The following is a 14285-nucleotide window of genomic DNA, read 5'->3' as shown; positions in this document are numbered from 1 at the left end:
TGGAGCCTGTGCTGGGCCCTTTCCATCTGGGGTGTCTGAGGGAAGCAGGGCTGGGTACAGGGAGGAGCCCCACGCTCTCCCCCCTCCTGTGTATGGTGCTCCCCTTTGAGCCACACTCAGAGATTGGTTTGTAAAGTGTTAGGATGTGGTTTATAGATGGGAGTGGGGAACAAAGAGGCCAAATGGAAGGGCACAGTCAGCAGTAAATCCTGGCAAGGCTGGTCCTGGCTTTGGGATGTGAAATGTCCCTTTCTTTGGGAGGTTTGTCACCACACCCTGAGCACTGCTGGGAATCAGGTGTGCAATGTTGTCCATGGGCTGCAGCCCTGGTGCTGTGCCCTGACTGAGCACTGCATGCAGCTCTGACAGACGAGCAGAAGTCCCGGATCCAGGCCATGAAGCCAATGACGAAGGAGGAGTGGGACGTGCGGCAGAGCGTCATCAGGAGAGTGCTGGATCCCGAGACAGGGAGAACCAGGTATGGCCCTGGGGAACAGGGAGATGGGGTCTCCATTCCCATCCATGCTGGGTGGGCTGGGGGCCTGGGGGATGCCTGTCCATGGCACTGCAGCACCACACCTGAGCCCCCTTCAGCAGCACAGGCCTGAGCCCCTCACAGGTCCCCCCTCATCAGGCCTGGTGTGACTTACCCAGAAAGTGACACAGTGACACCAAACCACTGAATTGTGTGCACACAAGGCACTCTGGGCTGTGTCCCAGTATCCCATTGCTGCATCCACTCACCTTTCATCTCCAAAGCCCTGGGCCCTGGTAACACCCAGGTGGGAGTGAGGAGCATGTGCCCTGTGGGGTTACAGACAGTGATCAAACCCAAGTTCATTTAGCTGCCAAATAGAAATGACCCAGTTTTTAATAAACTGCATCTTCTCAGCAAGCAGAAAACGTCATGCTGAAGAGAATTGGGTATGACAAGTCCAGTCTTAAAATAGAAGGCAGCCTGCAGGGCTCAGGGAGGTGTGGAACAAAGGTCGCCTCCCTGTAAGGCACATAATGAAGACAATTAAATTTCTGTTCATGTCTGGAGGTGTGAGCCGCCTCCAACACTGCTTGGAATTTGCTCAGCAAGATATTCCCCAGCCTGGCTGCATTTCAGGCCCAAACTGGCTCCTGTTCCTGAATGGCTTTGCAGATTCCTGGGGCAGCCAGGACCACACCTGAATTCTATGAAAAAACAAAGAGGTTTTGCATGGATTGAGGCACTGTGGATTGTAGGGTGGCAGGGGATGCTTTCATTAAGAGTGTTTTGCTGTGCCAGTGTGACTGACTGCACACAGCAGGCAGTGCCCACCGCCTGGGGCAGAGCCAGCTGCCCTCAGCTCTCAGGGGAGCACTCCTGTCCTTGCTGCAGTGTGGTGACATTAATCCCACGGGGGCAATGGCAAAGCTGCTGTGCTTTAAGCTTGACACAAAAACAAAGTCACAAAATGCAGTGTCAGGGGTGGGTCAGCACTGGCCTTGCCTGGAGGTGCATCAGCCCAGCTCCTGCTCCTGGTCTGGGGAGCTGGGGCACAGCAGGTCAGCACCTTTGCAGCTGCAGGAATTGGCCAGTACCCTCAGGGCTCCTGGGCCTGTGCTTGTCTTGCAGGCTCATTAAGGGGGACGGGGAAGTCCTGGAAGAAATTGTCAGCAAGGAGAGACACAAGGAGATTAACAAGGTAGGGGGAACTGGGCACCAGCACGAGCTGCACGGGGGGCTGGGCACAGGCAGGGAGCTGCTACACCCAGAGGGGTTGTGTTTCCACCCTGGGGATGAGCTGAGCCCTGCAGCACTGCCAGGGCCCCCGGGGTGGTGCTCCTGGTCCTGCAGGCCTGGGCAGGGAGTGCTGTGAGTGCTGTGTGTCCCTTGCAGCAAGCCACCCGTGGGGATGGGCTGGCCTTCCAGGTGAGGACGGGGATGCTGCAGTGAGGGCAGGCCCCAGCCAGCCCTGGAGCCCCTCCTGTGCCCCTGCCAGCCCTGGGGGAGCCTCTGCCTCTGGACCACGCAGACAGCACCGTGTCAAGGTGTTCCCCAGGGGCCCTTTCCAGCTGCTCTGTAAGTTACTGACTGGGAAGGAGAGCGACTTTAGTGGCTCCTCTCCCAGTAAACAGCTTCTCCCCTCCCTGTCCCACCTCGGGCCAGTGTGGCTGTAATGCACCTGAGCCATTTGCCCCAGTGCCCCTCTGGATGCTGGAGGAGCTCAGCAGCACCCAGGGGACAGGCTCGAGGGTGCTGAGCACCTCAGGGTGCTCTGGGCTTTGGGGGGCAGGAGCCAATGCTGTGGCCAGGACAGGGTGCACCAGGGCCACAGAACACACAGCTGGCTGCCACTTCTTCCCCTCAGGGGCTGCCCATGGCCCTTTCCCTGCTGGATCTGGCTCACAGGCCCTTTGCACTCACTGAGCCTGCTCAGAGAGGAGTGGCTGTGGCTCTGCTCAGGCTGCAGCTCCTCTGAGCCCTGAGTGCCACCCTGCACTGTGCCCCAGGGCTTCTCCCAGCCTTCCTGCAGCTTCACCTCCTCGGGTAGGGGAGCACTGACCTGGCACACTGCACTGCCCTCTGGGCAGGTGTGCTGTGTGCAGTGGTGGCTTTGCCTTGCTCTCTGCTCCTGCATGCAACTCGTGTCCCTTCCCCACAGCACAGGCCCCGGGCAGCGCTGGGGCTCTGGGCTGCTCAGGGCCCAGGGCTGCTCTGAAGCAAACACAGCAGCCTTTTCCCTTGCTGGGAAGTCCATAAATCTGCAAACTGTAAAAAAGAAAAGGACAAATGGGTTAAAGGACAAATGGGTCCTGCAGGACTGATCTCCACAGAGGTTTTCCTCATTCTGTTCATGGCTGTAACCCCATTAAACTGACACCTGCTCACATCTGATGACTTGTCTGTTCCTGGAGTATTCCCCCACCCCAAAAAAAGGAGACAGAGAAAAGCCTTCCCGTTTCTTTAATCTGTGTAACTCACAATGGTACTGTACACGAAGCACACCAGGCATTGGAACGATGCACTAACAGCAAGGAGGAGAAGGAAGTTGTACACAAGGTTTGCCACACACACGCGAGTCATGGGCACGGCACACGCGGGGCGGCCCCGGCGCCCTCGGGCATCCCCCGCTGCTTCCCCACGCACAGCTGGTACCCCTAGAGCAATTTTTTATAAATAAAATATAACTAACATCGTTGGAATATAAAAGTGACAGTCGAGGGTATCAACAGGCAGAGGGAGGGGACCGTAAGGCTTCTAGAACTAATAGGAAATGCAGCAAACAGTGGCGATACCTGAAGAAGGGGCTGCTACAGCAAGCACGGCGGCTGCTGGGAGGGTGGTGGTGACCCTTTGGCTGATTCCTGCTCTGGGCTCGTGCCCCCGACACTGTAAACGGTTTTTGGTATTAGGATTTCGCCTCATCTGACTGAGTGATCTGAGCAAACCCAGGAAAACGACTCGGAGGGAATGCACGGGCTCCTCTCTCTGGTTTTTTAAAAGACTTTAAGGGGACAGCGTCAGGTAGAAAGTTCGGCCTAAGGGTGCAGTAATATAAAAAGCTGCTTTTCATAAAAAATCTGAGCTCCACAGTGGAGTTTGATTCCCATGGAAACAGAAAAGCAACCCCAAAGCCTGAGGCTGTGTTGTGCTGATGTGCAGAACAGGACGTGGGCTGTCACCGAGGGCTGCCCAGACAACGGCCCAGGGAGGAGGACAAGAAACTTCCCATTCTCTCCTTTCAAAGCAAACAAGTTACTCCTAACAAGGATAAATTAGGTCTTTACCCCGACAGTGCCCCTCTAGTAAGGATGGAATATACATTCATCTTTCCCTCACCACGTCCAAACGGATCCTCTTCCATCCACGTGGAAAGGCATCGGGTCACATGCACTGCTCTCCAGAACAGCTCGGGACAAACAGGTTATAAACACAGAGTGAAACTATTGCTATTGTTCTGTGAGTGTGGAGCTCTGCTTCAGAGGGATGAGTGCCAGATGGGGGCGGCTGAGGATTGAGCGATGGAGACGGGGATGGACTGAGTTGGTGAGGAAAAACTTAGTGGCATTATTTCCTGGTAACTCCACCCACCTCCCAGGGAATTATTGCAGCAATAAAGGTCCTGCTCTACAACTGCTTCTCCGTGTTGGATCCGTACAATGGCAACGGATGGGGGCCAGGGGAAGGACCCGGGCAAGGTTCAAGAAGCTCAACAAAGGATGAGGACAGAGGTGCTGTGATTGTCAGGCTAGGAGCTGTTTAAAATATGAAGTGATGGAGAGGGTGAGTATCATATTGCACTTCTGCATTCATTGACAGTTACATTAAACTTGGTCCATAAAATAATTGCTTTGTACATAATGCCTGAAACAAAAAGCTACATTTTTAAAATATTAATAAACCCTGAAGGTTCCAGTCCCTCCAGACATTTTTTTCCCTCTACATAAATAAATAACTTTCAATTTTATATATCCACTTTTTATGTTGAACATTTACATTCGCCTCTGTTTTACACTATCTACACATAAGAAAATGTGAACATCTTATCAACTGGAAAATGTACACGTCATGTCTCAGTTCTGGACTTTGAGGAAAGGTAAATTTTGCAAAGGCCATGTCCAAATTTGCAGAAACTATTTAGTGATGTGGTTTGGTGACTTCACAGGATGGATTGTGGCTTGGCTTCCTACTCAGATGGCATCTGTTTGATAGAACATTTGGCTACCAAAAAGCTGGGACAAATTCTCATTGTTTTCAAACCCAGTAAAAGCTCTGGATGTACATTTAGAGAGAGCCAAGCTGAGTCAGCAGAAAGGGAAGTCAGTTTCTGGTAACAAAAAGTCATCAGGTACATTCTGTACTCGGATAATTACCAAAGAGAAGTGGTTAAACGTTTTGCAGTCGGGTCTGAGCGCTCCAGGGGCTCTGATGCCAGCGGCAGCTCCACACTGTCCCTGCTCTGCCTCGGCCTGGACCCTCCACACCACGAACACAGGAGTTGGATGAGTTGGATTTGTCCACCGTGGCCCAGAGGCAGCGAGCAGAGCAGCGTTCACAGTGCTGTGTATCTCAGTGCGGCCGTCCTGCACCGTGCTTATTGAAACTGGTAACAAAATGAAGCAGCCAGTCTAAAAAATTCTCTGGTATAAATAAGATCCTCGTAAGTAGAAAGTGATATAAAGACAGGAGAGTGTGGTGGGGAAAGCAGGGTTACACACAGTCAGGGAGCTTGGTAGGACTAGAAAATCTCCACGTGAAGAGGCCAGCTGGAGTCTGTGAATGGGCACCGTGGAACCCCTGTGTGGATGCCCCTCCGCCCCAGGAGGTGTGTGCAAGGAGGGAACCTCTGCTGCCCCCAGGAGGGACAGGACTGAGGGGCTTTTTGGCAAGCCCTGGCTCCAGGCACTGTTCTCTGTCCCTGTCTGGGTGTCACTGGGGTGCCAGCTCTCTGCCACGCGCCCACCAGCTCGCTCCAGCAGCACAAACCCAGGGCCTCAGGCACATCCACTGAGGAACACGCCAGAAAAATTAAGATATGGCCTTTTCTTAAGGTTGCCTGACATTGTTGGCACACTTCCTTACAGTCTCCTTACTGCTGGAAAAACTTCTGCACAGATTGGTTTTTTTTTAAATATATACATATATATATGTGTGTGTGTATATATGTATAGATATCCACACACACCCTGGCTTAGCAATATTTCATTGTCATGCACTACAAACACTGGTGTAGCTACATGAGATGGTAACAGGTTTCCATTCTAAAAATCATCAGTGCAAAAAACAATGAGGTTTTACAGTTCAGTAACTATAGGTAAAAGAAGCGAGTCTAGTTCCCATGAAAGCTGCTACTGAACTTGGAGAGAACCTGGGAAGAAAAAAGCTCTCAGAGGTGGACGTTGAGAGAGTCAGACCCTGCATTTGGATGAGAAGAACTGCAATGCAATCCAGCTGCTGAGTGCCTTCAGCTGCTTCCAAATATATGGTGGTTACTTGCTGGAAATAATACAAAGCGAGACTATTTGGAGACTTTAACAGCAATTAAGTGTCTGAGGTTTGTAACAGCTCAAACAAAATAGCTTGTATTCCTCTTTTAATAGGTCACCACATTAAATTCCATCGGCTTCTAAAAGATCTGTTTAAAAAATAACAGTAATAACAATAATGACCCCGCTGTCTTGGGCACGAATCTGCCGACATTCTGCCTCTGCCATCGGCCTCGATGCAGCTTCAGCTTTGCACTGCACCAGCTCCTCGAGAAAGTGGCTGCACGTGGAGCTCTCTGTCCAGGGAAAGCTCTCGGTGGCTCTGCCTGGCACAGCCCACGGCAAATCCCTCGCTGGGGCCGGGGGAGCGGCGTCACCCAACCCCAGAGCCCCCACCTGACTCCCGGGACAGCCCAGAACAAGCTCCCCCAGCCTCGTGCCCTGTTCTGTGGCTCTGAGGACAGCACTCGGTCACCGTGTGATGGCTAACAAGGCGAGGAGGCACCTATTTACAGTCACTGACCCTGGATGAGAGGAGGAGGCAGGAGAGAGCGCCGTCCTGACCTGGAGACTTCCCCCCCGATTTCCAGCTGCTCCTCGGGCTCACGCTCCCGCTGCAAGGCCTGCATGTTCCGTGTGGGAAACATCCCGTCTCTTCCCAGAACACCGTGGTATTAGAGTAGCACCATATTTACCCTTCCAGCCCGAAACACCGGCCTCGTCCCTCTTTGCTTTTATTTTCTCCTGCGGTGGCTGCAGCTGACAATCCTGGCTCCGGCCTGGCTACTTCTGCCCCAGGAGGCCGGACTCCAGCCGGGCCGCGGCGCTGCGGCCCCAGCAGCCCGTGGCGATGCTCATGCTGCGCTGGCTGCGCTCCCTGTCCCTGTCCTTGTCGCTGTCCGACTGGCTCTGGGTGCGCTCGGGCCGGTGGCTGGCGGGCTGGGAGGAGATGGTGCGCAGCAGGTGGTTCCTCTTGCGCAGGAACTCGGCCTGGCTGGGCAGCCCGAAGCTGCCCTTGCGCAGCGCCATGCGCGTGGTGTTCTTGGCGGGGCGCGCGCGGTGGTTGTACTCCAGCTGGGCCAGGTGGGCCGCGTAGCCCTCGGTGATGAACTGCGGGGTGAGGGCGGGTGTTAGGGGGTGGGACATGCTTCCCTGAGAGCCACTGGCAGCCAGAGGTGTTCACTCTGCCAGGTTCTCTGGGAAGTCAAAACTTCCTTCTTAATCAGCCTAATCCCAGTAACAATCTACATCCACTCTGGAACAGAAAGCCTCACCTCCTTCTGGGAATGAAAGTTCATGATAAACTTCAAAATCTCCATCAGCCTAAAAATAGACTTCTACTCCCTTACCTTCTTCCCCATTGCACTATTTGTATCATGATCTATCCTACAATTTGCAACATGATATATGGCCTCAGACCCCTACATTACAAACTTTTTCACCTACCTACTATTCTTCCTAATCGCTATACTCATCCTAATCATCACCAACAACCTATTTGTCCTATTCATTGGCTGAGAAGGAGTCGGAATCATATCCTTCCTAGGAATCAGCTGATGACACAGTCGGGCAGAAGCCAACACTGCCACCCTTCAAACTGTACTTTACAACCGAATTGGAGACGTCGGACTTATCCTCTGCATAGCATGACTGGCCTCTGCCACAAATACCTGAGAAATCCAACAACTTCCCACTCCTTCCCAAACTCCTACACTACCCCGATTAGGCCTCATTCTAACCACAACCAGAAAATCCACTCAATTCAGCCTCCACCCATGACCCCCAGCTGCTGCAGAAGGACCAAACCCCGTATCTGCCCTGGAACCACTCAGACCCTTTATGAGGCCCTGCTACCTGGGACAGAGCTCCTGCCCTGCTCAGTCACCAGATCTGTGATGACCAAATTCCCACCTCCCTCCCAGGGGAGCAGCAGCTCCAGGGCCCAGCCAAGCTGGCTCCTACCTGGCACTGGCTCTGCAGCTTCTTGGTGGGTCGGCCGACGATGTAGATGTGCGTGGGCGGGAGGCTGATGGAGCTGTACACGGAGATGTCCTTGGTGGATCCATACGCTGCGTGGATCCTCATGTGCAGCTGGGGGGACAGAGAGCAGCACAGGCTCAGAACACACAGGCACCCCACACTGCTCAGCAGGCTGGGCTGTGGGTTTTCCAATAGCATTTGTGGGAATCTCAGGTCACTGGAACTAATGCAAGTTCCCAGCTGGATAATGAACCACCCGGGGAAGTGCTAATTAACAGAGCTGGGGATGTTTACAGGCCGTGACAAGAGGAGCGACAGCAATACAAGAGCAGATCTCCACTTGCTGATCCACAGCCTTCCCTTGAGGTCTGCAGGGGGCAAGGATGCTGCACACTTCCCTGCTGTCACTGGGGGAGAGGAGCTGCAAACCTGTGCAGGAATCATTAGCCAGGAACGTTCCCCTCCACAGCCAAGCTGCTGTTACCTGCTGGGCAGAGGGAGAAGGGACAGGCAGCAAAACGTGCTGCTTCTCAGGGATACCTCTGCCTCTACTCCAGGCAGAGAGCAGCTCCTGGACAACCCCTCCTGTAGTGGGCTGGAGCAGGGGCTGGCAAGGGAGGTGTGGACATTGGTGCCACCACACACTGGCCAGCTTTGAGCCCAGAACCACAGGTCAGGGAGATGGAAAAAGAATTTCTGACCCTGGTCCAAAACTCGTGGAGGACCAGAGAGCAACTGAGAGCCAGCTGCTCCCTCCACTGACACTCAGGCCAAGAAGGGAGCCTAAGAAAGTTAAGGACAGGCTTTTCCTGCTAATCAAGGCAGAGCAAGTACTTGGGACACTGGCAGCTCCTTCACCTGGCAGACACAAAAAACTTTGTTCTATCTGGAGCTTCCCTGAGGCTCTGGGCTGAGCAATATCAGGACCTCCCAAGGGTCAAACACCTGGAAGATCTCTGTGGAGTCTCCCAGCAAAGCCATTTCTGCAGCAGCTCCATCCCCTCTCAGCCCTGCTGTCCCCACCACAGGCAGCCAAAAAGCCACCAAGCAGGTGAAAAAAAGTGCATGTGTGGGGGGAAGGGAGGCTCTATTGCCTCTGTTCCATAAAGGGTTTGAGGAGCAGTGATGAAATGGAGCAGTGCAGGGCAGAGGCAACACAATTTAACAGCATAGACACTTTTGTAGAGCAATAAAAGAATGAGAATAAAATGAACAGATTAGTCTTCCACTGCAGGTCACATTGCTGCCAAGAGACCGGTGCTGACAGTGGTGGTTGGACAAGGAGCAATCTAAACCCGTGCCACGATCCCATTTCAGCAGAGGCAGGCTTACATCAGTGATGAGGGATTTCAGGAAGTTGGCCTTGTGCCGCAGCGGGTCGTGAACCAGCCCGTCGCAGAAGGACACGATCCCGTGGGGGAAGTTGTGCTGTGCTAACCACGCCACCACCCTCTGCTTCTGCATGTCAGGGCGGCCCGTGACGTAGATAATGAGGTAGCCGAGGTCTTGCCAGTGCCTGGAAGGAAAGGCACGAGTCAATGGATTGCAGAGCAGGGCTGGTGTCAGATCGACCACCCCAGGCCCTGCCCTGACCTTACAACGTCCACGGCCCCGGCGCGGACCTTGGGGTCGCTGCCCATGATGGAGACGCTGGCTGCGAAGGAGCCGTCGATGCTGAACACCACAAACTCCGTCCCCTTGGGCAGCACCGTGATGTAGCTGTCAGCAAACGTGTGGTCACCCCTGAGGGAAGGGATGCAGGTGTTTAGAGGCATCAAAATATCCACAGGGCATCACCAGGACCTGCAGAGCACCACGAGCCCAAAGCAGCTCCCACATCTGGCCCAAAGGCTCCACCAGTGATGCCACCCTTGGTTAGAGCAGGAACAGGCACTGTGTGAGGGTCTCATGTTCAAGTGGGGATGGATTAGCACTCCTTGGCAGCAGAGACTCAACAGTTACCCCCAGAAAAACATTGCTGGGTTCACCACCAAGATGCTCCCCTCCTTCCCCTCCCAGAGCCCAACACCACCAGTGGAACTGAGCTGGAGCCCTGGGCTGTGAATCTTCATGAGTACAAAGTCCTGTCCCTCAAGGACAAGTTTATAGTCTTTAAAATATGCTCAGTCGTGCAGTTTTGCAGATGCCCACGAGGCCCTGTGGTGCAGAAGACCTGCTCCTGCAGCAGGAGCTCAATTCCCGTGCTGGTGGTGATGCAGCAGCTGGAATAAAATGTGCATTTTCCCCGTACAGCTGCAGAGTACAAATGGCTTTGCCTCTGTTGCTGGCAAACCAGGCTCTGAACCCACCCAGCAACAGGAGGGACCATGTTCTACAACCATCCAATTCCTCTTTGCTCCTCCTGCAAGCCCCAGGCCCCTCACCTGACCACCATCTTGACGGGGTAGACGCCGATGCCCAGGCGCCGCTCCTCGGGGATCACGTAGGAAATCCTGCCACTGCTGTTGCTGATCTCCGTGTCAAAGTACACCCACTCCCCCGACGGTGGCTGGGTCATGATATGGATGTCCACCTGGGGACAGCAAGGCTGTGTCACCCCCAGCAGGACAGGCTGGGCACAGGGACATCCCACCCGAGCCCCTGTGGGTGGCAGCGGGGTTGGTCCTGCTCCCACCCTCTGCACTTGATGGATCTGGGCTGGGCAGCACCCAAACATCAGGGGCTGCAATGAAATCTGGCCTCGGTGGTGACACCTCTGTGACAAATGCTGTTCCTGGTGCGAGGCACCCAAAAGTCTGAGCAGGAGAACCTGGCCAGGACACAAGTGCAGCAAACCCCAGCAGGGACCAAGGGAGCACTGACCGGTGCTAACTCTGTCCCACAATTGTCACCACATGGTGACAACCCCCCAGCACACACGGTACCTTCTCTCCTGTGAGGGTGACCATGTCTAATGGACCATACATGAACCTCCCAGTCAAGGTCTGGGGCCCATCCTCGTTAGCAATGGTGTCGTTGATCCTGTGGTTGGCTGTGACGTTCTGCACAAGGCAAGAGGGGAGGAGGAAAAAAAAAATAAACAGTTTGCAGCAATGGATAACCTCACAGGGAAATGCCAAATATAACTGGACAAATTGGAGCATGGGTTTCTCTGTGCCATTCCCGCCCTCCATTCCACCCTCAGCTCTGGGAAAGAATTTGACCTGTGGCAGAGGTGAAGCTCTGTGCCCTGAACTGATGGCTGGATTGGAGTGCTGAAGAGCCAATTTCCATGGCAGGTTGTACGTGCAATTCTGATACTCTCTATTAACTCTCACACTTTGGAATTAAGAGGAAATACACACAGCTGCCAGAGAAATCTGCTGATATTGTTTCAGTTCTAGCACAGAATTGCCCTCTCAGAAACTGGAGACTTTACTGGGAGCAAAGGTCATTAACTGAGCTGAGAACTGGTATTATTGGACTTTGAAAGATGTTCCATTCTCACTTGTTCCCTGACCCACAGCCAATACTTCCCGTGTTTTACAGACTCGAGGCTGAGAGGAGACCTTGCTGACACACATCTTTAGGGTTGCTCTTTTACAGGCACCCAGGTAGGATATAACCATTAAAACAGCCCAGCAATGCAACACAACCCCCTGTCTGTGCCACACCCTCAGAACAGTTTGTGCAGCCCCAAACCCCCCTTACCCGGAGCTTCACGTTCGTCCTCTTGCGCAGCCACTTCTCCCGGGGCTTGGAGGGGGTGAAGACAGACACCTCCTTCCCATCCAGCTCCAAAACACTCGAGTTCTCGTGTCTCATCACCTGCAGGAGGACAAATCCCCCCAGGCATCAGCCCTCTCCTCCTGCCTGGCTGTTCTGCATCTCCTGGGCCTGCAGTGAGGAAGGGCAGTGCCTGGAGAGAGGCCCCTGAGTTTGTCACCTTGCAGGTTTGAAGGACAAATGGCCTTTTCTGCACTGGCAAAGCCTGTGGCCAGTGCTGACTTATTCCTGCCTGGGATGCAGGTTTTTTGGATTGTCAGGAGGTACAAAACTGCCTCAAACACAGCTCTGCACTGAGATACCTGCCCTTCCTCCAGGGATTCCCTGGTCCCTTCCCACGGCCTGCAAGGGAACACAAACCTTCCCCATTCCACAACAGACCCAGCAGCAGCTGCTCTGACTGGCCCCATGCTGGCAGATGCTGTTCCTTCAGCTCATTTCCAATTCCTACTGAAATTCCCAACTCTTGTCCCGTGGCTTTTGCTCCTCTCACTGATCTGACCCCTGTGGAGGCACACAGGGGTCTGCCTTGGCTGCACGTGAGGCAGAGCCCAGGCTGTCTGTCTGTCCTGGCTGACAGAACTCCAGGACTTTGTGCTGGTGGGATGTCACTGCCAAGCAGCCAATTCCTGGAGCCTGTCACCAGGGCATGGATGGGGATGGGAGGCAGGAACACAGAGAAAGGAGGGTTAACTCCTACCTAGGTTGTTCTTACTTCTAGAATGGAAAAGGAGGAATAACACCCAAAGGCTGGGGGACACCTCAAAGACTCACAGCACTGCAGAATTGGGAGATAACCTTGCACACAGAACTCCAAAACTGCCAGTAGTCCTTGGTGACTAAAAAATTAAGAGGCCTCCTAAATGTGGGCTCTTTTACAAGGTCCTGAACATGTTCTGAAAGGTCAGCAGCTCTCCAGCTGAGCTTGGCTGACACAGGCCAGCCCTCTTTGCAGAGCTGAAGCTGGTTTTCATCCAGGGAAACGGAAAAAGGACCCCAGGGAGGATGAGCTTGCTGGGGCGGGAGCTCATGGAAATCCAATGTAAACAAAATAACAAATTTTACTGAAAATTATTTAAATCAGGAATGTATTTTGAATTCTATCTGGGCTTGTTTTAACAAGATTTAATCTTTGGAGACTAAAACCATTCAACAGCTTCTTTTTACATTTTGTCCAGAGGTAACTTTCAAAGGCCATTAGAAACAAGTCCTTATTAGGGGAAGCAGTTGTGTGGTGCTGGTGAAGGACAGCAGGAAGACAAAAGATGAGAAAACCCCTGGTCTCAGAGCAAAGAGGAGTGAAGAGAGACAGGCACTGGGCAAGGGGGTGCCAGACCACCCAGGCAGCCACCAGCAGGTTTAGAATGGATGGAGAGGTTCCTCCAGGTACTCAAGCCACAAGGTTTGAAACACCCCACAATGCTACAGACCCACGTTTGGGCTGAAACCTGAAAAACTCGCTATTTCCCAAGTGGAAGATTTTGTGTATGAGACTGTCATGACTGTTCCCCCTCGTGCACAATGAAAGTTCTCCTTTCCTGCCCTGTCAGGCTGGGCTGGGTGTGGGACCATCCAGCCAGGAGAGAGCCTGGACACAGCCTGGGAAGAGAAGGGTCTCAAGGATTATCAGCACTGCTCAGCTGCCACCAGCACTGACACTGCTGCTGTTTATGGCTCTCACACTATTTGGAAGATAACACTGAAAGAAAGTTTGCCAACAGAATCATAAATAACTGAGAGCTGCAGCAGAGGAGGCTGGAGGAGAACAGGGAGGATTTAACAGCTGAGCTAATGCAAAGCAAACCTTGTGCCAAAGTGGGCAACACAAACCACAGAGTTGCTTTGAGTTTTGTTGTTTTCCAGCTCCATGCTCTAAGTGTCATCCCCTGGGGAGTTCATATTTTTTAAGGCAAATAACTCCCCCTCATCCCCAAGGAACTGAAGGGAAAATATTTCTTTTAGGGAAAAAACACATTTTAGACAGTAAATTTGAATTTTAGGCCAAATATAGGTTGATAAAATCTGAGGTGTCAGACTCCAGACACCAGCAATCCCCATTCTCCTGGCCCTAGAGCTGCTTTGTGCTGCAGGAATGAGAAACAAATCCCAATGAGTTCCTAGAGGAGAAAACAATAACTCAGAAAGGTAAAATGGAGAACTGCATTCTGCCTATCAATTTATGTTGAATTCATATAAAACTTCCCCTTTAGTTTTGTTGTATCTGGTGCTGGTTTTATTTGTCCTTTGAGAAGTTTCAGTTTCAGACTTGAGATCTGACCTGGCACAGAGATCACTTCAAGAAACAAGTGCCACTGACCTTTGCCACTATGGATGTGACAGGAAACTGCCCTGGGCTCTCTCCATGGATCCCCAGTGAGCCCATCTGAAACCTGCTCTGATGATAAGAGCCCAAAAACCAAAGAGCCCCAAACCAAGCAGGTGTGACAGCACATCCATGGAGTCTGTATGTGTGCAGCTCCACCAACACCACAGGCAAGGAAAACAAAGAAGGGAAGAAAATGGATCTGCAGGGGCAAAGGGAATTTTTTCACCTCTATGCATCAACATGGAAGGTGCACTGGAAAAAACAGAGCCCTAAGCATTTTTCAGCCCAAGGG

The 14285-nt window shown here is 52.8% G+C and overlaps 2 protein-coding genes across 6 annotated transcripts in view; one reads left to right on the top strand and one right to left on the bottom strand.

The window, feature by feature from the left end:
* Positions 1 to 2869, top strand: part of ARL6IP4 (ADP ribosylation factor like GTPase 6 interacting protein 4) — a 5192-nt gene extending 2323 nt beyond the window's left edge. Inside the window, exons 4-7 of the mRNA XM_005424012.2 lie at positions 41 to 66; positions 361 to 478; positions 1607 to 1676; positions 1871 to 2869. Coding sequence (XP_005424069.1) covers positions 41 to 66; positions 361 to 478; positions 1607 to 1676; positions 1871 to 1927 — 271 coding nt within the window. The 3' untranslated portion in view covers positions 1928 to 2869. The remainder of the gene's footprint in view (positions 1 to 40; positions 67 to 360; positions 479 to 1606; positions 1677 to 1870) is intronic.
* A 54-nt stretch (positions 2870 to 2923) lies between these two features.
* Positions 2924 to 14285, bottom strand: part of PITPNM2 (phosphatidylinositol transfer protein membrane associated 2) — a 110866-nt gene continuing 99504 nt past the window's right edge. For all 5 annotated transcript variants that reach the window (XM_031059524.1, XM_031059520.1, XM_031059521.1 and 2 more), the window contains 7 exons: positions 11593 to 11709; positions 10827 to 10943; positions 10326 to 10474; positions 9535 to 9684; positions 9274 to 9457; positions 7924 to 8052; positions 2924 to 7071 (listed from right to left, as the gene is read on the bottom strand). In XM_031059524.1, the coding sequence (XP_030915384.1) occupies positions 6745 to 7071; positions 7924 to 8052; positions 9274 to 9457; positions 9535 to 9684; positions 10326 to 10474; positions 10827 to 10943; positions 11593 to 11709 (1173 nt within the window). In that variant the 3' untranslated portion in view covers positions 2924 to 6744. The remainder of the gene's footprint in view (positions 7072 to 7923; positions 8053 to 9273; positions 9458 to 9534; positions 9685 to 10325; positions 10475 to 10826; positions 10944 to 11592; positions 11710 to 14285) is intronic.

This window comes from Geospiza fortis, unplaced genomic scaffold (genome assembly GCF_000277835.1).
Source record: "Geospiza fortis unplaced genomic scaffold, GeoFor_1.0 scaffold145, whole genome shotgun sequence".
In the NCBI taxonomy this organism is placed as follows: Eukaryota; Metazoa; Chordata; class Aves; order Passeriformes; family Thraupidae; genus Geospiza; species Geospiza fortis.
Note: the sequence above shows the minus strand (reverse complement) of the source record. Positions and strands in the feature narration are given on the sequence as shown.